Consider the following 22513-nt stretch of genomic DNA (forward strand, 5'->3'; position numbering starts at 1 on the left):
TATCAGAAATAGTGCTATTCTAGTATAAGATAGCCTTCAGTATTTTACTGATACTGAAAAGGCCTCATGGAAACAATGTTAGGAGAAATTTACAATGCGGAACACATTAAATCGCTGGACAGTTTAAAGCCTTTACAGATTATCTAAGTAAATTAAATACAAATTAATTCATTAATATTTATCAAAATATGCTCATACACTTTGACTTCTCCTTTCCCATGTGTTCAATTTTCAGCTTCTGGCAATCTTTTTCTTCCCTGCCTCCTCTTCCTGTAATGTCACAGCAAATCTCAGTCTCGCCTCATTCTCAGAAGTGGGTTTATTCCATTAATATTATAGGGAAAAACAGCTTAATTGGGAGTATTGTGTTGTTGCCAATTCACTTGTCAAACTCTGAGCAAAGACCAATTAAACAGGCCTTGCACTGTACACTCTCACTTCCCAGGGAGCGGTATGAAAGCCACCTTGCCTTTACCAGGACAAGAGTCACACTACATCTAGTCTAGAAGTAATTTCTGTTATTCCTGTACTACCTCCTTGGAGGAGGGGAGACAGGAGGGAAGGGCTCACTATTAGTTTAGTGCAATTAGGTCTTAATCCTAGTTGGAGGTAAACACTATTGCCATACAAGTAAAAATAGTGGCAGATCCACTCCACTTTCCCATGATGACTAGAGACTAGAAACTTAATTTCAGTTGATAATCTGCTTTTTATTACCTTTTCAGAAAAACTATAAAATTATTACTTTTAAGTGTTGCAACAAATGAGAGTTTCAAACTGAAAATGTAGGCAAGACTAACTATAGTCACGGAAGATAGAATTCATACTCTGGATGACTTTTAATGTACCAAGCAGTCAACCAACCTCTACACTAACAAAGCCATGAATCCACTGCAGTTTTGCCCATTAGTTTCAGGAGGATCAGAATTAAGCATGAAAACTCAATGCTTTTCACAGCCATGCAATGTTTATTTCAGAATTCTAACACTTCTTCCTTTCACCCTATTTGAAGATGAGGAAGGTCAGAAATTTTACACAGTGCACAAATCTGCTAGGACTAGGGTATTCAAATCATACTGACTTATTGCAGGAGTCTGCAAAAAAATGCGTGGACACACTGACCAGGTATGAGTCCTTGGAACTGTCCATTATTGCAATCAGTTGCTTGCTGAGTCCAGTGAACACTGTGGTCTACTGCTTAAAGCATGGGAGAGGGATCCAGGAAGTCCCCGAGCGCTAATCCTGGATCTGCCACTGACTTGCTGTGTGGCCTTGGGAAAGTCACTTAATCTCTGTGCCTCAGCTTCCCCATCTGCAAAATAGGGATAATAATACTTACTTACCTACCTTCCTGACCAGGCTGCTCTGTGCTATAATATATTCACACAGCATTTCAGAACTGTAAAGCACCACAGAAGTGGAAAATCATTCAATTTAGGAAACTCTACGCACGTGAAGATACGATGAGAGGAAACAACAGACTGATAAAACTCAACATTTAGGCATTAAGTGTTTTGGGTTTTTTCATCAAATCAATGTATATTAATACCTTGTAATACTTCTAAGGTGCACAGCTTTAACAACTTAACTGGACAAAGTTTACATAAAAATAAACATACTGGGCTTGCATTCTATTAGCCTAATTCAAAAGCAATCTGCAGAAGAATTATATTTATGTGAAGCTGTAATCAGAGCACAATAAACATGGCATATATTTATAAACAACCTAACAGTTCTCTCTCTTTTTAATTGTATTTGTAAATATTTTATTGATTAATATAGTTATCACACAATGGTTTATTTAAATGTAGGTGCAAACATTTTATTTCCCTAAAGCAATAAAATATCAGCAAACACACAGTAAAAGAAATAACTTATCTGGGATAAAAGAGTAAGTAAAAGCTGAGGCTTTCACGTGGAAACCACAAGCTCCTTGGAGACCAAGGCTCAGCAACTCTACTCAGTCCATGATTTCACCTCTTACATTTTCCAAATGAATGCTGAAATGACCTTCCCACATAGCAGCATCTGCTGCACATATTTCTCAGAGAAACCTAACTTAGTGAGTCTTATAGACATAGTTGTTACTATTTTTGTCTCCTTATACTAGAAATTTAAATACAGCGGTGAGTACAGAAAAGCAGACAGTAGAGTCATCCTCTGCATCCTTCACAATGCCACCACACACTGTAACACTGAAACACATATTTGAACAAAATTAAAAGGCAATCAACAACCTTCAAAGACATCTGACTTCCACTTCTTGGTATGTAGTCATGAAGGAAGGAGGTCACCATGGGTGCTAGGAGTACTGCTTTTCAACCTTAGATCAACAACCTGCTTATCAGAGTATAAAGTGAGGCTGCAGCTGTTGCCAGGAATTTTAAGTCAGGAGGAACAGAAAGGCCCATGGTTTAGAAACTTAAAACAAATGTCTAAAGTGCCCTTTCCACTAATGTATTGATAAAGATCACTACCCAGGATATTTCAAAGCTATATAAATGACCTCCTGGAAAGTTTCCCAAAGCTTCCTCTTCACCTATGATACATCCCTAACTAATTCATCTTGTGTTGCAAAGAGGCTGATCGTTAAACTTGACACCTCCCAGAACTATGCATTGCCCTTCTACACCTCAAACCACTTAAATTAATGGAGAAACCACACATTTAGAAAAGCTGAGAAGCATCATTGTATGACAGATGCTTTGGGGCATTTTTAGTTATAGCTCTTACAAACGTTAGTGCTTTCATCATGTGGTAGATGAATGGAAAGAGGAAAGTACCTCCTTTCAAAGATGGATCCATACTAAAGCATTTTTAAATACCTATGTGCTAATGTAGACACACTTGTAGAAGTTCAGGATATTTCTGGATGATGGAATTAGGACATATTCCTCATATTGTAGATGAGTAAATGAACAACAATAAAGACACATTAGGAAACAAGAAATTGTTTGGACAATAGAAAATTATTAAATAGTTGCAATAAATATGTCTCTCTGACCTTCCCTTAGTAGGTACTTTGCTCCACTGGTATGGTATTTGGTGCCAATATTTTGAACAATGGATAGCACAAAAATTTTCATTTTACATGGAAAACCAGAAATTACTCCTTTTCTTAATCCTTCTTTCTACCTAATTTTCTTCATACCTGGCTACTTTTATTTTCTGTCTCTGACATTTGGTCAGTTTTTCAATAAACCGGATGATTGATTTCCTTTGAAACACAACACAAAAATCAGCTCCAGAGAGTATTAATATTACAGAAAAAATTTCAGCGTTTTTAAACCTTCAGGTAAATTTTTTTCCCTTTTTAATTACATTCTTAATGCACCCGCAGCACAAACAAAAACATAACCAAAAAGAATCCTTTTTGGTATACTTTTATACAGCAGAACAGAAGCCATTTTGATCTTTTCCTCAGTAGAAATTATGTATGACACACCTGATGACTCATAAGAAAAATAATCATGGTATTAATTACTTCTCCATATAAGCCACTTACTGATGATTAGACAACCTACATAATTCTCCAATGCCATCTGGAACTCAGGAACGCCTGTCAGCATAAAATATTAAATACTGCATTCCTATGAACAATAGAAAGCTATAATATAAAATTATTCTAGTTATTTTGTGTTATCAATAAACACAAATTAAAAGATGGAACTCTGTAATATATGATAAAATACATAATCTGAAATAAATAAACTCAGTGGTGCAAACCTTGTGTATTCAGCTTTCAAATGGTCAGTAATGAAATTCTAAAGACTTATCCAGAGATCACATACACACCACGATTGCCTTCCCAGCCTGAAGATATTCCAGCATTATTGTTTTGTATTGTACTTATTTCGCAGACCCATGACACAATATTTCTATTTTTAAGATCCTTTTGTCAAGTTCAGCTTGACATTTCAGAAAAATGGCATTATTAAAAATGTAGAAAAGTGAATTATTTGAACTCAGGATCTGCCAACAGCATACTGGAATTATCTTATGAAGACAATTAATCTGAATGGCTAAAAAGCTGTTTATATGTAGATGGATGCCTCCCTGTTGTAGGATGCAAATCACTGGTGACTGCCATGTTCAGCTTTGTCCTTTTAACTGCCCTTGAACAGACACAGCCACACAAAACTAGTTCAGTGTACAATATGTATGCCCACAATTTAGATGCTACAATTCTTTTCACTTTCTGAAGACAAGCACAGGGAAGAAAAGAAAAAAAAAGCACCCTAACATCCAAATCTTTTTGCATTTAATTACTTATATTACATATAATCATATTTAGAAATCTTCTGAGGTATGAAGTACAGTGAATTTTATCTTTCTGATTAAATATAATTGCTTTTCAGTTCCACTAGCTTCACTGTTATTATCCTTTTCACCCTCTATCCACCTATCGAGGAAGACCCATCACAGCACATTTATAATTCAGTAAGTTCTGCGTTTGTGGCAGCTTTCTGCAGTAATCACTACTAGTTAACGTAAAGCACATACTCCTTTTGGTCAGCCCTACTCCACATAGCCCAGGCTATGCAACAAAATAGAAAGCAATTAGTTTTCATTCCAGATTTGCATCTTCCCCAAGGCTGCATTTCATATGCATAGAAGCATCCTTCTCTGCCTCTTTTTCCCTTTTCTCTTTTACAGCAAAAGCCAAGATATTGTTTAGCATGGATCAGTAAAGAAATACCATCTTCTGCAATGCTGCTAAAAAATGCACTAATCAGCACTGGCTCCAAAGAACTCATTTGCTACTGACCAGACTAAGCACACATTTAATGTAATAATGCAATTCCTGTAACATGTAAACATAGATAATCCCTGCAGACATTAAATATAAGCACATACTATTATTATAAAATTAATGATATGAAATGCAAGCAGAAAATGTACACACAAATAACACAAAGAGGTTCTACAGACTACCAAATGCTCACAAATATATGCAATCCCTGTGTTTATCTACTTTGAATCCTCCTGTGCTAGTTATTTACCATTATACGCAATACAGCCAATAAGAACTGATGCATAAATGAATGCATAATCACTAAAATATTTCCCTATCATTTGATAAGGAATCTTCTTTCTTAGAAAGCCATGTTAGGTAGAAACAATATATTTCCCACATTTGCAAGGCAGATACGTTACGTTATCTATTCTTCATACACCTATTGTACTGATAACTGCTGCAACAAAAGGGGGGGAGGGGACCACACACACAATGATCCCACTAAGGCTCGATAAACCTGTTGGAGCATTGGATATTATAAGGAAATAATGTACTCTTAAATTCTTTCTGGATTCCAGTATCTGTTTGAAGCATGCACATTTAATTGCAGCTGTGTTTGTCATGTTTTGTATGCCTCAGAGTAAAATTATCAGGTATGCCCAAATGATGTGAGCGCCTTAAAAACCTGAAGAAGGCACCTAGATTATGGTGGTTTTTTGAACTCTTGCAGTCATGTTAAGATTCCTGTAACTTCTCCCCTTCCTTCCTACCATATCACATCTGCTGGTTTTGTAAACTAATCTTTCTTCAGTTGCTAGTTTCAGCCAGACCTCTGAATAAATAAAATAAAGTGTTCCTTGCTGCTAGTTAAGCTGGATCACATCTGCATGACTGAGATTTTATTCCCTTTGCTTCATATTTTTCTTTACTACATTGTCAAATACTTACAAATTATGCAGGTGAGAACAGCACAGACTTCAACCTGAGGCATGGTTATTTTTTATCTCTGTGATTATTATTCAAATGTCTTACGTCATCCCAGTGAGTCCCGTTAGCTGAAATCTTCTTTTCTCATTTACAGCAATGGCTCTCTCAGCTACTACAGAGAAGTCCAACAGCATGAAGATGGATGCAAGGACTTTATCCAAAGCCCAAATGAGATTTACTTTTAGCATGTCTAGGCTCTCTCTTGGCCCAATGCCAGGTGAGGACAGATCCAGGATAACAGCATTATTTCCATGTAGTTAAACATGCGGAGTTTAGCCCACTATGCAACAGGATATTAGATGCTGGGCAGCAAATGGAAAAACGTACATTATGTTAATTGCTAGCTTCTTAATCAGCATTAAGATACATTGGGTTTTAAGTTAGATACATTTCCCATCTCGTAAGATCTGCCTTCAGCCTCAGAAAAGTTGATGTGTTTTGAGACTTCTTTACCTAGAACTAGGGTCAGAGGAAAGAATCACAGAAAGCAGTCTTCTTGCAGCAGCTACTCATGTGGAAGTAGCAAGTGCAATGAAGAAAAGAGGTCATGACCAACTTATCAGAATCTGTCTTAGCCGCTAGAACACAGGGGAGAGGACCTTTTGTCTTTCTTTACAGCCACAAAAATTACGTAGTCTGGAGTCTGCATATTTTACATACAAATGTATGCCAAGTACAGTTCAACCCATCACTTTTTTTTTGAGACTGCAAGCCAGAATGATCAATAATGTATTAACTCCTTCTCTCGGAAACACCAGTATAATGTTCAGTGATTCTTCTGTTTCTCAGACCTATCCACAATTTTCAGTTGACAAACACGCTTGACAAGCAGAATACAAAGATTAATTCCATAAAACTTTTGGTACCTAACTGAAGTTGCCTTAACTAGAGATGACATAACCATCCACTTTTTTAATAATCAATGCAAAGAGATGGGTGCTTCCACCGGATACGCAAGATCTTAGGTGGACTGACTGTCACTGAAGATGGGCTGAAAACTGTTGAGACTTAGAACAGTCAAATTACGACTATCTGGAGAGACAGGGTAGTAAACTAGATGGACAGTCAGTTTGATCAAGTGTGACAATTATATGTAGCCAAACTCATCACTAACCTTCCAGGTTTGCCAACACTCATGATATTACTGCTCAACCAGCAGCAAAACCAAACCTAACTGAAGTGTTAAAAAATAAGACAGCCCTTTTATCATCCATTGTCAGAAAAAAAACCCCGACTCAGAATACCACACAATTTTCTGTTGCATACCTGAAGATGAAATTAGATTCCTGTAGTCTTTCAGACTTGTCTTCTATATGATCTATTATCCTCCAAAAGAGAAAAGATGATTGTGTTTGGTTAACTTGGGTTTTTTAAATTGAAACATGTAAATAACTTCCTTGAAGACAACTGGCAAGTTTTTCTTGGCCAAAATGTATAAATTCAAATGCAGGGATTAGCCTGAAGAATTCCCAAATCATCTATATCATCATGGAGTAACTTCAGCAGAAAATCCAGAACAAATGACCCAGTACTTCTCATCTCCAAAGATTTAGGTTGATCTATGTGATCTTGTTGTCATGAATGATTTGGTTACCCAGGCAACAGTTACTGATGTGATTGGGGGGAAAAAAAAAAAACCAAAAAACCCAAAAAAACCAGATTTGTATCACCCAGAAATATTCTGCTGCATACAAACTGTTACCTTAACAGAAATGGAAAGGCCTTTTGCACTGCCTATATAGTCACAGCATAAGACAAGAAAAAACTCTCCAACTCATAATCAGACGACATTCTGATTATCTTTGCTCTCACTATTCATCTCTCCTAGGGCCTCAAGAAGCTATGGTGACTGGGGAGGGCAATGCCAGAGGAAACAGTCAGAAGCCACTCTATTTACAAAGATAAAAAATAATTATGTTCTCCAAGCCACTGATGATATTGATCTACTACCTGAAAGTTCAGATACTCTAATTAATTCACATTGGAATTATGAAAAGCAGTACACAGTGCAGAAGCAGTGGGGATAAAAGCAAAAAGCAGAAAACAAGTGAGATAATGAAATTGATAATGTGCTCTGAGAAGTAACAGGACAAATAAACAGATCTGAGATACCAATTTTGAAGTTACTTGTGCATCACTTCTGCCCAGGAGATGAAATACTGCACTGTAAAGAGAATTTTTATATCAAAGACTCACTGAAAATATATTGGGAAAGTGATCATGACAATGGAATTAGATTATGAGGTACCTGTGCAGTTTAAAAGTCTAGACAGCACAAGTGCACAAGATACACATTCAGGAATTTGAACTGCACTGCCAAAGAATCAAAGGTAAATATGAATTATAAATAGTACTTCAACTGGTCTTCCTAACTCTCAGAGATCTAAGAATTAGATTTGTACATATTGCACGTCTGCTGTAATCTGGAAGCTTTAAACATCATCACTTCCATGACCTTGTTGTTCTAGACTAGTTATTTGACAATAAAAACAAACAATAAAAAGTCAGAAACAACTGATACGGCTTTAACAGTGTGCTTTATATAGAAATTACAGAACATAACTTTTAGAGGGAAAAGGACAAGTATTACTATACAGTAGAAAGTAAATGTGAACATGGCATTACCAGTTTATACATGGTTTGTGCTTCTGTATTAAAGGATTTTATTGTTAGAAAAGAGTATCATTTTCATTGTCTATTTCCTCATAATGCTAACTCAACTGACAGACTCATGTGCACCTGTAGACAGAGAACAGCAATCCATCTCCATCAGACCTTTGAGGGGTATTAGCTAACCTCTAACTACTCTCTTCCTTCGGAATTTGAGAGTCTTTCTTGTGGTGATATATACAGCATTTTGAATAGAAAGGCTGTTAGGACTGCATTCCCATTTTGGTAATGGTAAGGAAACTTTTCCAAAGCAATTTTTTTTTCAGCCCTTCTCACAGGCATAGTATTTACTCATTTATTTATGTATTTACTGGATAACTAGTCTCCCATTAAATTTCACCTTCCAGACTCCATCTCCCTGATATAAGTGTCTCCAGTATCTAGTACTTTGAGAAAATGGCAGAAATTACTAGATATCAAGTATTATTGGCACAAGTAATGAGAATGACATAATCACTACTTGTATTTCACTATACTACTCTAAAGTGAGAACAGTTATAAGCACAATGATGAAAAATAATATCCAGCAGATGCTTTCCAGAGCCTTCCTTGCCAAGACAACACGATCTCCTTGTATTAAGGAATTTTCATTCAGTATTTATTTATTTATTATTTCTTTTTATTTAAAGAATTTGTTAAAGGATTTCTTTGTGATGAACACAAAAAAAAAGAAAATTCTTGTCATATAAACATTATGCCATAAGCTACTTGGATCAGTCTTTCATTTATTACAAGTTTATATCAGGCTTATTAGAATAAGCTCCTCCTCTTCTGGCACGATCTCAATATAGGTACTAAGATAATAATACCTTCTGTTCTGTATTTGGCCTTATAAGCATCCCTCCTTATACCTGTAAATTCTGCCTACTTTTTCTTTAACTAGCACTGTTATTAAATACACCATGTGTGGAGAATGAAAAATAGCGTCTGTGGGCTCTGCTGATATATATACTGAAAATATATGCATGATGTGATAGTCAATACTTCAAATAAATTACTTTATTTATAACTATTTCAATGGTCCTATAATTTAAAAGACACGTTATAGCTTGTAGGCATACAAAACAAGATATAGCCTTAAGTTAAGAATTCTTGGCAATCTAAGTATAACAAGATGCACACAACTAACACCTGGCCAGTCATTAGCAGGCTATACTTAACTTTAGAGACTACAGAAGGAGTTTTGAGGAGGAGCTTCAACAAAGATTGAGCAAGTATACTAATGACTGTAAAACAAATAGCATTTGGAAATCAAAACCAACAGTACCAGCAGAGAAAACAAAATTCAACTTTGTCGTAAAATCTCTCCCTTGGAAGGAAAGGGGAAGGCAAATTTAATGCTTTTCAAAGAAAGAAGTTTGTATTTCAGAAGATGAGTAAATAGACAAAAAAGCAAGTAATGTAGGCAGAATGGTAAGTGAAGATGATATTAACACCAGTAATTAAGTAAAGCAAAGCTATAAGTATTAGCGTCAGACAGGCAGATGAGATCACAACAATCACAGTGTTGAGGCAAGCAAGCCTTCAATCTGATTTATGGCTACATGGACAAACAGGAACTGACAGACCTTGGAATTGCATAGTGCAAGAAGAGCACATGAGGAAAGTAAAGAAAACTCAGTAATTCTTCCTGACACGATTATACTCAGATGACCACCGAAGACCAAGAAAATTTTCTGAGATAAGTATAGCTTAACTGGATTGGAGGAAGACCACTAAAAAGTAAAGCAGGAATGCATAAAGAAGCCATGCTTACGGCTATTTTAGCTGAAGTAAGGTGTGGAGGAGGATGCAAAGACTGAGGATGGATTAAGAGACCTGAACACACACCTACAGGCAAAAAGAGGAAGAGGGGCAGAGAAGACCCACCCAATAAGAAACTAAGTCTGAAAAGAAACAGAATCAACAAGGACAAAATGACAAATGTCTAAGAACAGCAAAATCTAGTGAAGACTACAACATAGCATCGCAGAGAGATGACAGATGGAGTGGAGGAGAATAAAGGACTAGCCTGGAAATCCTCCAGGAAGAAGTGGAACATTAGTGAGATAAATTTCTGTGCAAAAGACAGAAAACAAAAGTGAGCAGTTCTAGAAAGGCATTAGAAGACAATTAAGATAATTGTACAAAACATAGTCAGGGTATGATGAGATGAGGGAGGTCTAGGGGTAAGATGCTAACCTGGTGAATAGAAACTTCTGAAATTGAGAGTTGTTTTGTGTTGGGTTTTTTTAATGTGAAGAGACTCAGATTTCTTGCGTATGGGAAGCAATTCAAGAAGAGAAACGGAAATATAGAAGAAAAGAACAGCAGAAGGTCAGAAGGTGAACAGGGATAAGGATGGGTTCATTCGAACAGGTTCAAAGACTACAAAACAAAAATTTAATGTCTGTTTCACTAAATGAAGAGGAAGCTTGAATTTCCACATTAGTTGGTTGGTTTTAAGATGTTCACATGGAGAGAGAGGGGAATAGATGAGATGAACGGAATGTATGTGATTAATACAAAAAATACAGAACTGGCAAAACTGCAAAGAAAGATACTCATAACAGATGATAAAAATCCCAGAGATTAGGAAATGCAGAAAGTCAACAGAATCAAAAGATTTTCACCAGAGATAGTCAGCAGTATCTCTGAAGCATGGCAGATGGCATTAGGAACTGAGAAAGTGGATACTGGGAGTCAGCCAGGACCATGAATTGTCAAAAGGGTTTGGAACTGTATGAGAAGAACAAAAAAAACAGACCCTGAAGGGAACCAATAAGCTGATAGAGGAAAGTACAGAGGAATAAAGGAAATACGAGCAGAAATGATGTTATTAAGATAGACAAAATGAAAGTTTTGCGAAGTCCCATTCTTGGAGAGAGGCAGAATAAAAATGGTGAAAGCGTTTAAACAGTTATCACAGAAAAGGAACTCAGAGAACAAGTGCAGAGAAAAGACCAACTTGAGTGTGTAGCTGATTTGGCACAGTTATACAACTCAAATGAGAAACAACAGCACCAGGGCAGCTACAGAGTTGGACGGTCATCCATAAGGAAACTGAACAGTGAGAAATTATGAATGAAAGTCAGACAGAGAGATGAGAATAGGTAGAGTTGTGTGCATACAGACCATAAAAACATCAGCAAAACAGACAGAAGGTAATTCTATTGTTAAATAATGTACATTAATAAATAAAGCTGGGAACAGGCAGAGCTTAAGAATAACAGCAGAGAAGTACCAATTTCTCTGACCTAAATTCACAGTAGATATTGTTAAAGGTAACAATCTCCACAGAAAGGATCATAGATGATGCGGTGTTAATAAACAAGGGAACATACTTCCGTGGGCTGGACAGAACAGTAGGAGGTAAAAAGACAGCCTCCAGGTTCTTTGAGACCAGTAACATTCCAAAAACATTAAGAAAATGGATAATAGAGGAGATGAGGAGTGTTGCATCTGTGGGAAAAAAGAAAGTGACAGAACAGCACAGAGAGGAAGCTGAACCAAAGGCAGATGTAACTTAAGGGAGGAAGGACAGAGAATACCAAAAGAAGTGTAGTCTGGGCATGGGCTGATATAAAAGCAGGAAAAGTATCAGAAAGCATAATCAAGTATCAGTAAAGCAATCAAAAACAACAACAGAAAGGAAACAGTACTGTCCTGATTGTTGTTTTCATATACCCTGAAACTTCTAGATCTGAAGCTGTTACATATACCCTATCTGACACACACTAGTTGCTTTAACAAATCACATGGTGATTTAAAATTCTAGTTGATAAGGATGATTTGCTATGACATAGTTACATTAGAAGAGTATTTAATCCACTGAAGTTTATATTGCATGCCATGTCCATATAAGCAGTACCAGTTGAGGTATTTTATACTTATACACTCTATAGCTGTATTAGAAATTCATGCCAACATGCACTAATAAATCTTTGGTAATGCACAACTGGACTAATCTGAGCCCTGTTTTCCCAGGAATTTTAATCGTATTTATGGATTGTCTGCCAGAATAGCATACTGATTGCCTAATTCTTCTCAAGGCATTGTACACAAGAGAGTAAACAACATCCCTGGTCAACTGGTATTCTGCAACCTTGGATGATCAGATGTCTGGGTTCTTTGAAAGGAGTGTTTGTCATTTTTTAAGAAGCTTGTACTGTTACTTTGAGCATACTTACTCTTTTCCAAGCCCAGCATCACAGCTAGTATGTCTGATACTTACCTTTACCAACGATTGTTTCCAAGTAGAAGATTTCTGAAGTCAAAGGACTGTAAACAGAAGAATGCCAGCTAATGTATTTTAAACCAGACCTATCCCAGGAAGTTACACAGGGCTTTTGGTCCCCAAATAAGGGTGCAATCAGGTGTGTTATATATCGGAACACAGATTTCAGCTAACACTTAAAGCTCTAGGAGCTGATCTGCCTGAGAAGAGGGAAAAAAGGAAAAAAATTAGAGTGTTACTTGAAATCCACTCCTTCCCTGTCACTCTGCTGCGTTATTAAAGTCACAGACATGCACACTTAAAAAACAAAGGGACATCAGCACTTAGGAAAAAATTAAGAGTTATGTGCAATAATTTTTTTAATTTTTTTTCCTTTTTTGAAACCTTTACGCTCTGGTATCGTTTCACCTCCTGGTGTAAGCCTGGCAGAATTCAAAACTCGAGGAAGCAAGTTTGTAATTCATCAAGATTATAAATCCATTTCTGACTGGTGGAATTCTCAGTAGACCAGATCATGACAGGGATGTTAATCCCCATTAGGTATGTGAAATCCTACATTAAGTTGTACCTTGCACAATTCCAGTGTGATCAGCAGGAACCCAGCAGGATGGAAGCTAGTTAAGATTCCAGATATTTTTTATTTTAAACTATAATATTGCCATGGACTGCAGCAGAACACTAAAAAGCACACACCATAAGAGCTTTCCTGTACTAAGAAAAAGAATAAGCATATTTAAAACTGCAACAGAGTGTAGAAAAATTCAGTAAGAGACTAGAAGCCATAACAGAAAGAACAGAACTGAAATGCCCCTTGAACCTTTGAACAGAGACAGGCCCCAAAGCTTTTGTAAGACCACTAAAGACTGAAACTACATCTCCCCGTACAGCTTACATTTAAACTGAAGAATTTTTCATTGAGGGAAAAAAGAGAGAAACAGAAAAAGCAAATGTCCCTGCTTCTTCTTTTAGCAGGGGATCTAACTTGCACAGGGCAGTCTGGAAACCTGCTCATCCACCTCACAATCACTGGAAGGGGCAGTTTAGCCTAAATATCACACTATGTCCATTTATTATTCACCTGCTAAAAAATAATAAAGGGTGGGAGTAGCAAGTGACATATTTAATTACTAAGTAAAAGAAATTTCTCCTTTTCAATATCATAAAGATCAAGTCAACACATCCTGTGCACAGTTCCATTAATAGATACTGCTATTATTCCCTTGGAAAATTTATTCATGATTATTCTCATTCTTGTTCACTTTTCATCATCCTGAATCACAAAAATAATGCCTGTGCCAGAGAACAATAAAAGACTGCAAAGGCAGGATGGCTTTTTTAATCTGTCCATGAAAAAATTGAAACTATGCGACATTATTATCTTGTATTTGACTTGTGTTTAAAACACTTTCTGAATGTTTCTGCTTCCTCAGTTTTCTTGTTTCTGAAATGCTGCATTACATTTCTGTGGAGATCCAGCCAGCCTAGAAGGAGGCTGGTAATAAATCTGCATAGCCTTCCAACAGAACTACTCTCAATATATTTTAGTCAACAAAACCAGTTTGTAATCCCAAATTCTACAGGTGAGAGACCGAATGTGGTGTGTAACATCCTTCCTTGAAATAACCTCGCGTACCTTTGAACTGGATTACCTGAACTCACCTTTGAACTGGAAGACTGGACATATGATGTCAACTACACCGACTACAACAAATCTTCTAAAAAGATTTCTTGTGTTTGTAAACAATCACCCAATAGCCTGTTGCTAGCAATGGGCAGATTTAGAGAAACTGTGTTAAAGAATAAAATTGCAGGACACGCAAGTAAGCATGATATACTGGACAACAGTTAATCCTGTGGAATGTTCCAGGGAAACATATCAACTGATGGATCTGAGGTACATTTGCAGTTCTGCACTGAAACTGGTCAAGACGTCCTCTGACAACAGACCAGGAAGCTATAAATACAGATAAATTCAAACTGAGCAGAATTGCACTAGGAACCTGAATAAGCAAAGAAAACCCTGCCTTCATTAACACAGCCAATCTCCCAAAGTGGGGGTTACTGAAAACGGGGTGCTTCTTGCCTTGGAAATGATGTAGCCCCCTCCTGAATTCCAGGAAGAGCAGTTTTGTTCCACAACAGTACTACACCACTGTACATCACTATGAATATCCCAATAAGCAAACTGAAAACCAAGAGAGGAAGCTACATGGTGATGAACATGCTGGAAGCAGATGCATCCATTATGGGAACAGCATCAGCTTCAGGGCTTAACCAATTTACTTTACAGGATCCCTGCTGCCCAATTCTCTACAGAAGCAGATGCCAAAAGTGTCCAAAGCAAAAGAGCCTATCTTGTTTGCTACAACTGAATAAACAGTGCAAGAAATTCTTCAGGTCACCTGAAGAAATTTTATGCAGTGCACACTGGAAGATAAAAGTGCTATTTTTCATGTTCCTAACTTAGATTACCTATTTACAGGTGTGTATAGTATAGCTAAGCAAAGACAGGAAAATTGAAAGGAAATTAAACTAGACATTGATAATGACATTTATACAGACATAAAAGGAGGCCCATGTGGGAAATAAAGTCTAAGCAACTGCCAGGGAAATTTGTTTACAGCTGATGATACAGACATTGCTAAAAACATAAATTTAATCCCTGTCTCAGCAATTGCAAAGGATACTAAAAAGGAAACAACACTTCTTATCTGTTGAAGCAGACAAGAAAAGGACCCAGAGCATGCCTCAGATCTGTGGTGAGGTTGTTGCTACTGTAGATGTTCGGGACACAAGGCAGTGCTAGTAACTACTTTTGACAGCACAGATTACATCTCTCACTGACATCCACAGCAAATATGCATCTTTGCATTAGAAGTTAGATGGCTGAGAAATTTCAGCATGTCTGCAACCTACAAAATAGCAAACCATTCCGGAAAGAGGAGGAGGAGGAGAGCAGGAGGCAGACTGGGCAATAACCAAGCCCAGTGAGTCATTGCAAGATGCTCATTAGCAGAAATGAGAAATTCACCCATGACTGCATCCAGAAAGACTGGTGATGGTACACTGAGATCTAGCAGAGGGAAGAAGTCTGGCAAATGAAACAAGGAAACCAAGTTCCTGAAGAAAGAGGTCATCACTCCCTTCCAGAACAAAACAAGAATGCCAGGACAGTTTTTCGTTTCCCTGTGTCTCATATTTCATGTAAAGTTAGGTAAAGATTACCAGCAACATACAGCAACCTCCACTAAATCCTATGCCCTGGTGATCTAAGGAGTCATATTTTTGACACGTATTAGCACAGTTACCACAAATGATACACTAAAGTTCCAGCCACAGTTACCAGACACAGCTGCATCCTTAGTAGCACTCACAGAACTAGGCCTATACTTGCTACATGAAATCTAAGCACCTAGGAATAATCTTCAGCAGAATATACAAAGCCATAAGAAATCACTGCATTACATTGTTACAAAACTCTCATTTTGTATTTTCCAGAACTATCGCATTTTCCTAATGTTCATTCAGTGCACACTCCATTAAAAATGTTACATGGCAGACAACATGAAGGTAACACCACCCAACCTCCACTTCCTCATATACTAAGAGTTGCCTAAACTTAAATACAAAGTTGTGATATGCACAGCTGCTGCTTAAGACGCATGTACATGCACAAAGTCCAAAATTTTATATTCATCAAAATTTATGCATGGTACAGGACTTGAAAAGTTAGATGAACAATGGGGAGAAGAAAAGGGGAAAGAGCAGTCTGATTCCCCCCATCCCCCAAGTATTTCAAGTAACCTTAGCAGGAAAATAGAAAATGAACACTTAAGCACCTTGAAAAATTGAACTAAAGAATGACAGTGGATGCTGTAACTGACCTGCATGACTAACTCTCAGACAGCAACCCCCTGAAGCACAGTTAACCCCCTCACATAATAAGCTTGACATGAGGTTTCTACCATGCAAAATCCCATCTCCAGAGAAACTCCACACCTGAATGCAATTACTCAATTGCAGCTCCCCTTACAAATGCAAGTACAATGTATTTCTCTGCTTCAGGACTCAAGGATTCAGGTACAAAAAGTGACACTCTTTTTACCGGAAACTTCCTGTCACAGGATTTGGACATAAAACCAACACTACTTTTGTTAGAATAGCTTTAATTGCATTAAATGTGGATACAAACCTTGTGAGTATGCTTTCTTACACATATTTTAATGACTCTGTGTGCCTGCATAAAATCTTTAAAAAAGCGAATTTAAACAAGTGAAACCATTATGTTATCAGTAGAGAAAAGGATGAATCTTGAATCACTGAAGTCTCCTATACATATTTTTAGTTTGTTTAAGCAGCCTAGGGGAAAAGGGGGAAGCTATTACAAAAATGAGCAGATTTTTACAATACCACAACACTCCCTCATGTCACTTAATGCCTGTTTTACATTTTCATTCAATGCACCAAGCTGAATATTTTCTGTCACTTGATGGCTGCTGCATCAGCTGAGCACATTTGAGAGCTCTGTGCATGCTCTGAGTTTTTACTAGAAATTAACAAATCATTTTTGGCAAGTTGACTAAAACAAAACTTACGAATCCCTGGAGTTCAGGTTCCCCATAGTTTATTTTTTAGCGCAGCAGCCTTCCAATATCTGAAGGGGGCCTACAAGTAGACAAGAGAAGGACTCTTCATCAGGAGCTATAGTGACAGGACAAGGGGCAATGGGTTTAAACAGGGGAAGTTCAGGTTAGATATAAGGAAGAAGTTCTTTACAGTGAGGGTGGTGAGGCACTGGAACAGGTTGCCCAAATAAGTGGTAAATGCTCTACCCCTGGCAGTGTTCAAGGCCAGGCTGGAAGGAGTCTTGGGCAACATGGTCTAGTGCAAGGAGTCCCTGCCCACAGTAGAGGGGCTGGAACTAGATGATCCTAAGGCCCTTTCCAACCCAAACCATTCTATGATTCTGTGATTATTAGTGATATCATACTAGACAATATCTTCTTAGTTACTTTAAAATCTGCTTAGGTCAAAATATTAAAGCTTAACCTTTCCCCTTACACATTAGTCTTTGCTTGTATCAATTTGCACGGGGGGACACAGATTTCATATATGACATTCCAGAACAACAGGAGGTTTCATCACTAAAAAAACCTGCTATGAATTAAGCAAAGCTATTTCAAAGCTTTTCTTCTCCATAAGATTACCAGCAGACAGTATTTATAATTTTCAGTGAATTAAAACCTTATTTTTCAAGGATTCAAGTTTCCTATATTTCATTGACCAGTTAACAGACAATCCAAATTTCTTTACCAAATAATGTGATTCTACTCTCTACTCAGCCCTGCTGAGACATAACTGGGGCATACTGTACAGTTCTGGGCTCCCTTCTTGTAAGAAAGACATGGACGTACTGGAGTAAGCCCAGTAAAGGGCCATAAAGGTCATAGAAGAGGATGGCAAGGGCACTGGGACTGTTTCAGCCTAGAGAAGGTTCAGAGGAGTCTTATCAGAGCGTACAAATACATGACTGGGGGGGGAAGTAGCAAAGGCTTAACCAGACTCTTCTCAGTGGTGCCCAGTGACAGGGCAAGAGGAAATGAGCACACAATAGATATATAAGTATCACTTAGGAAAAAAGCATTTGCCCTTAATAAAATGGAAATAGCAGTATTACCCCACCATATATCATCAGTCACATCTTGTAACCTCTTACTGGTATATACATTTTTTTAAATTACTCCAGAAAGTGTTGCTCTCCCTTTTACAGGTCACACTGAAATCAGTATAGCACAATGAAGTCATTAGGTAGCTTACTCTGTAGTTATGTTGATCTTAATTAGTAAGTGGCCTATTGGAATTTACCAGAATTATGGTTACCTTCCCAACTACTCCCTCTCAGGTGGTCCCAGAATTTGTTGGGACTAATTATGACTATTTAAAATTTTTTTAACAGATTACTGTGATATTATTTTTGTTATTTGTCTACACTTTCATACTGCATCCCAGCAAATCTCCTTTAAAAGGTTTGTTTTCAAATGATCAAGTAGTGATATTCTTGGAACACTAAATGGAATACAGCATTCTTGGAACACTAGTCACTTAGCTATATATTTTGTGACCTTACTGTTCACTATTACATATTTATGCTATGTTACTTTATGCCACCTTTCTGACATGCTGATTCTAAGCCTTCTATAATTCAGGTTATGACGCCAAATGACTTGGTATATAAATTAAAGAACTAACCAAGGAGAATTTGACCAGAGAATGGGATCATCTCTTGGGACAGAGACTAACATAGGACAAAAGGACTTGAATTCTTTCAACTCACTCTGAAAGTACTTTTTACTTCTTGTGTTGTTTTGCTAGTTGTGAATGTTTGGCCACCATCTCCTGTTAGTCCTAGTACAGACATTTCCTTAAAAACTGGCACTGTAACATGGGAAAAAAATCAGCAGTATGGATTCAGAATATCAATCAATAATAAGTAAAACCACTACACAACTGAGTATTGACATGAGTGTGAACATTCACATTTTTAGTAAATTACACAGATATTGGGCTTCTTGCCAATAACTTCACTAACTTCACTAGTTAACTTTGCTCCTAAAACTTCCATACAGAACTCCATTTTTTTTAAGACCTTTATAATCAAATTGGAATGTTTAAAAACAGGGAAACACATACTCATGGATGTGTAGTCATTACGCATAGTCATAAGGAAAGAATACTTTAGTTAGGGTAATCCCTCCTTACACAGTATTCTTCAAACACTGACAATTGCAATCAACTTCAAATACTGACAACTGCAATCAAGAAGAGATGGTATAGTTTAGAGAAATGAAAGAAACCCTTCTTGTTGATACCAAGACACTGCCACTGCATTCAATACCTTCAAATCTGTATATGACCAAATAGCAGCAAACATTTTAAAACTGTCATTTTTTTTTTTTTTTTGGGGGGGGGGGGAGGGGGAAGGCACATTTTTAAGCAAGCAAAATAGTTTGTAGTTTTAAGTTTTCAGATCTCTTCAGTCTGATTCCCTGCTCTCATGTGTAAATCTCTACCTTGCTGCAACTCCTTTTAGAAAAGAGCCTCATTTCCTTAATACATTCCTTTGGGGCAATATTCTTTAGTCCACCAAAACTAAGGAGGACCTACAATGGAACTGTATCCTTTAAGTGAAAAAATATATTCAAATTCACTTGCAATAGTCAGTAAAATTCTTGTTCCAAAATGGAATGACCTAAACACACACTTCCTCAGGTAAGCATTCTTCACCAATTTTCCTCTGTAAACACAGTTTCTATCCTAACGATGCCACAGTGGTTGTTTATTGTGCAATTTGGAGATTATTATCAATGATACATTTCAGAAACATACAGAACAGCTTGCAGAATTAATATAAATGATGAAATGGAGTCCAGGATAAGCACATGACATACTGCTATAGTTTCCAGTTATGCAAAATTCCATAGAGAACTAGTTATTTTAAATGAGCAAAGGAGAGTTCAGAAACAACTTCAAAATGCATGTAAGTCAAGATTTTAAATTACATTTGAATAAAGAAAACAAAAAAGCTAGGGGGAAGGTTCGTCCTAATAAAAAGTCCATAAATACCCTTCAAAGCACCAAAATACCATGAAACCAATACTTTCAGGAATTTCATTCCAATGCCAAGGAACAGAATGTACTCATTGTGACTAATACATTAAAATACTGAAAATAAATTCTAACAGATTAAAAAGATCTTGTAGCAAGTGAAAGGTATAGTTAAATCATTCCAAATCTAATCAAGCTTAATAGCAGGGCAGTCTTTCTCCATTATTAATAAGAACATAAGCTGGATAAGTACACTGGGAAACTATAAATTATGGCTAATAAAAGTAATACAACACTTTCTTACAAATATGTTTTTAATTAAAAATGAAAAGACAGACTTTTTTACTGAAGCAATTTGCTGCACATTCTCAAGTTTGGTCTTCTGTGGTCTCCCGCACACATGTATTTCCAGCAGAATGTTATTAAATGGGGGTGAAACCAGAACACAGTTTTAAATGCAAAATCGAATCCACATTTTACATGTTTACATTTCTGTGTGGAAATATGAAAATATTTTTAAGCCTTGATCACTTAATCCTGTTCTTTGAGGTCAGGAATTATCACTCACCCCTGCCAATCTGCAGTCCACTTTTATGTGAAAATTGTTGTTCTACAAGGGTAAAGCAAGTGACAGAAAAATTGCACACTACTTCCAGGCTTCCGTGGAGCTTTTGAAACACATGGCCAAACACGTTGCCATGGTAATGTTCTGCAAATACATCTAGGATTTCTTAAGATGGAGCCGAATATCCCTGTTTTAAAATAAACTTCTACAAATTTAAACATAATTGCTCTATGATGTATTCAAGGGAAACAGTGGCTATTATCTAGCATTTATAACACCTAAAGTTGTAACAGGATCTCCAATTACAATTTGTGCTGCACACACGAAATTAGGCCACTATCTTCCTATGTAAAATACCCACATACCTGGGGTTTTATGCGCTCCAACTGTCCTATCCATCACCACAATACATTCGCAGATACTTTTGTATCAGCCATGCAATAAAGTTGGCAACAGTTAAAAACAAACAGGATGAGACATGCTTAAGTAAAATGAATTTGGTTTTAAACAACATTCTAAATATTTAAGTTATTCACCTTCTCGTTTACAACCCATTACTATTAGTTTGTGTCACTAACTGTAATAATCAAAAAGAGGAGCGTTATCATGCCAAACTTCCACTGTTATGCTCAGTGAGCTATTTTTAAATGGATTTGAAATTAAGCAAAACAGAAAAAAAATCCTACTACTGCAAAATACAAAAAAAAAAAAAAACAAAAACCCAAAAAATGAAGCAAAATCTGTGCCTGCAGAATAGCTCAGTCCTGTTACACAATGTCATACATTGTTTTAAATAACCTGCCACTGTAGGTAAACAGTTGCCTTATACTGCATTACACATTCACAATAGCTTTGTGTGCCATGTACAGATAAAGCAAAGTAAAAATGCAACGCAATCTTGTAATTTTACTTTACAGCACAGGTATAACCTTTACCCTGAATTAGTTAAAAGAAATCATATTCACAATAAAAACAGGTTGAAAATATATATGGAATAACCTTACATTGTTCAAATAGCAATTGACACCACATTAGATTTCCAAGATATACATTGCTCTGCTTATGTAAACAGTCTACCCGACAAATCCTGTAGCAAATCCAACATGAAACAATTACACAGACAAAGAGATTGTAAACGACCTAAAACTGTAAAACAAACCCCTGTGTTAAAAACATTAGAATAAACTATAAGGTCGTACCTGATGACTTAGAGACTGCAATGTCTCACCGGTTCCAAGCTGCATGACCTTTCTATTTCCAGAGACCCCCAAAAATTGCATTTCCTGTCTTACAGAAGTACATCACAGACCCATCTACCTTTCAAAATCTTCAGGGCTAGTGAAGAAAGCATTAACAGCCATTCTGTCCATCAGTAAGTGCTCGAGTCATTACCCTCAAGATATCAGATCTTAAATATAGTTCCCTCCGTGCGATTACAGACATCCAGTAGTCAAGGAGGCTGACACAGCTATATCACTGATGCTGCTAATGCCATCTGAAAACAGTAAGCTTACTGCTTAAAGCAATCCTGCATCATCCAAACAGAACAAGCCACATCCTTCAACTCCTCACTTGTGTTTTTTATAAAATCTAGCGCTGCCATTATGGATTTTGTTTTCATCTGTGGTCAGCTACAGGAGAAATCAGATATTATGCAACCAGCTTTGCATTAACAAAAGAAAAACAGCAGATGAAGTGACATATCGAGGTTATCACATTTTGCTTGCATGAC

General features: G+C 36.9%; 1 protein-coding gene across 8 annotated transcripts in view; it reads right to left on the reverse strand.

The window, feature by feature from the left end:
• The window catches only part of SLC4A10 (solute carrier family 4 member 10), a 163758-nt gene that overhangs the window by 97945 nt on the left and 43300 nt on the right, over positions 1–22513 (reverse strand). For 2 of the 8 annotated variants that reach the window (XM_065670576.1, XM_065670575.1), the window contains exon 2: positions 1123–1312. The exons of the other annotated variants lie outside the window; for them this stretch is intronic. In XM_065670576.1, coding sequence (XP_065526648.1) covers positions 1123–1149 — 27 coding nt within the window. In that variant the 5' untranslated portion in view covers positions 1150–1312. The remainder of the gene's footprint in view (positions 1–1122; positions 1313–22513) is intronic. 8 annotated transcript variants of the gene reach the window in all.

Source organism: Lathamus discolor, chromosome 3 (genome assembly GCF_037157495.1).
Source record: "Lathamus discolor isolate bLatDis1 chromosome 3, bLatDis1.hap1, whole genome shotgun sequence".
NCBI lineage: Eukaryota > Metazoa > Chordata > Aves > Psittaciformes > Psittacidae > Lathamus > Lathamus discolor.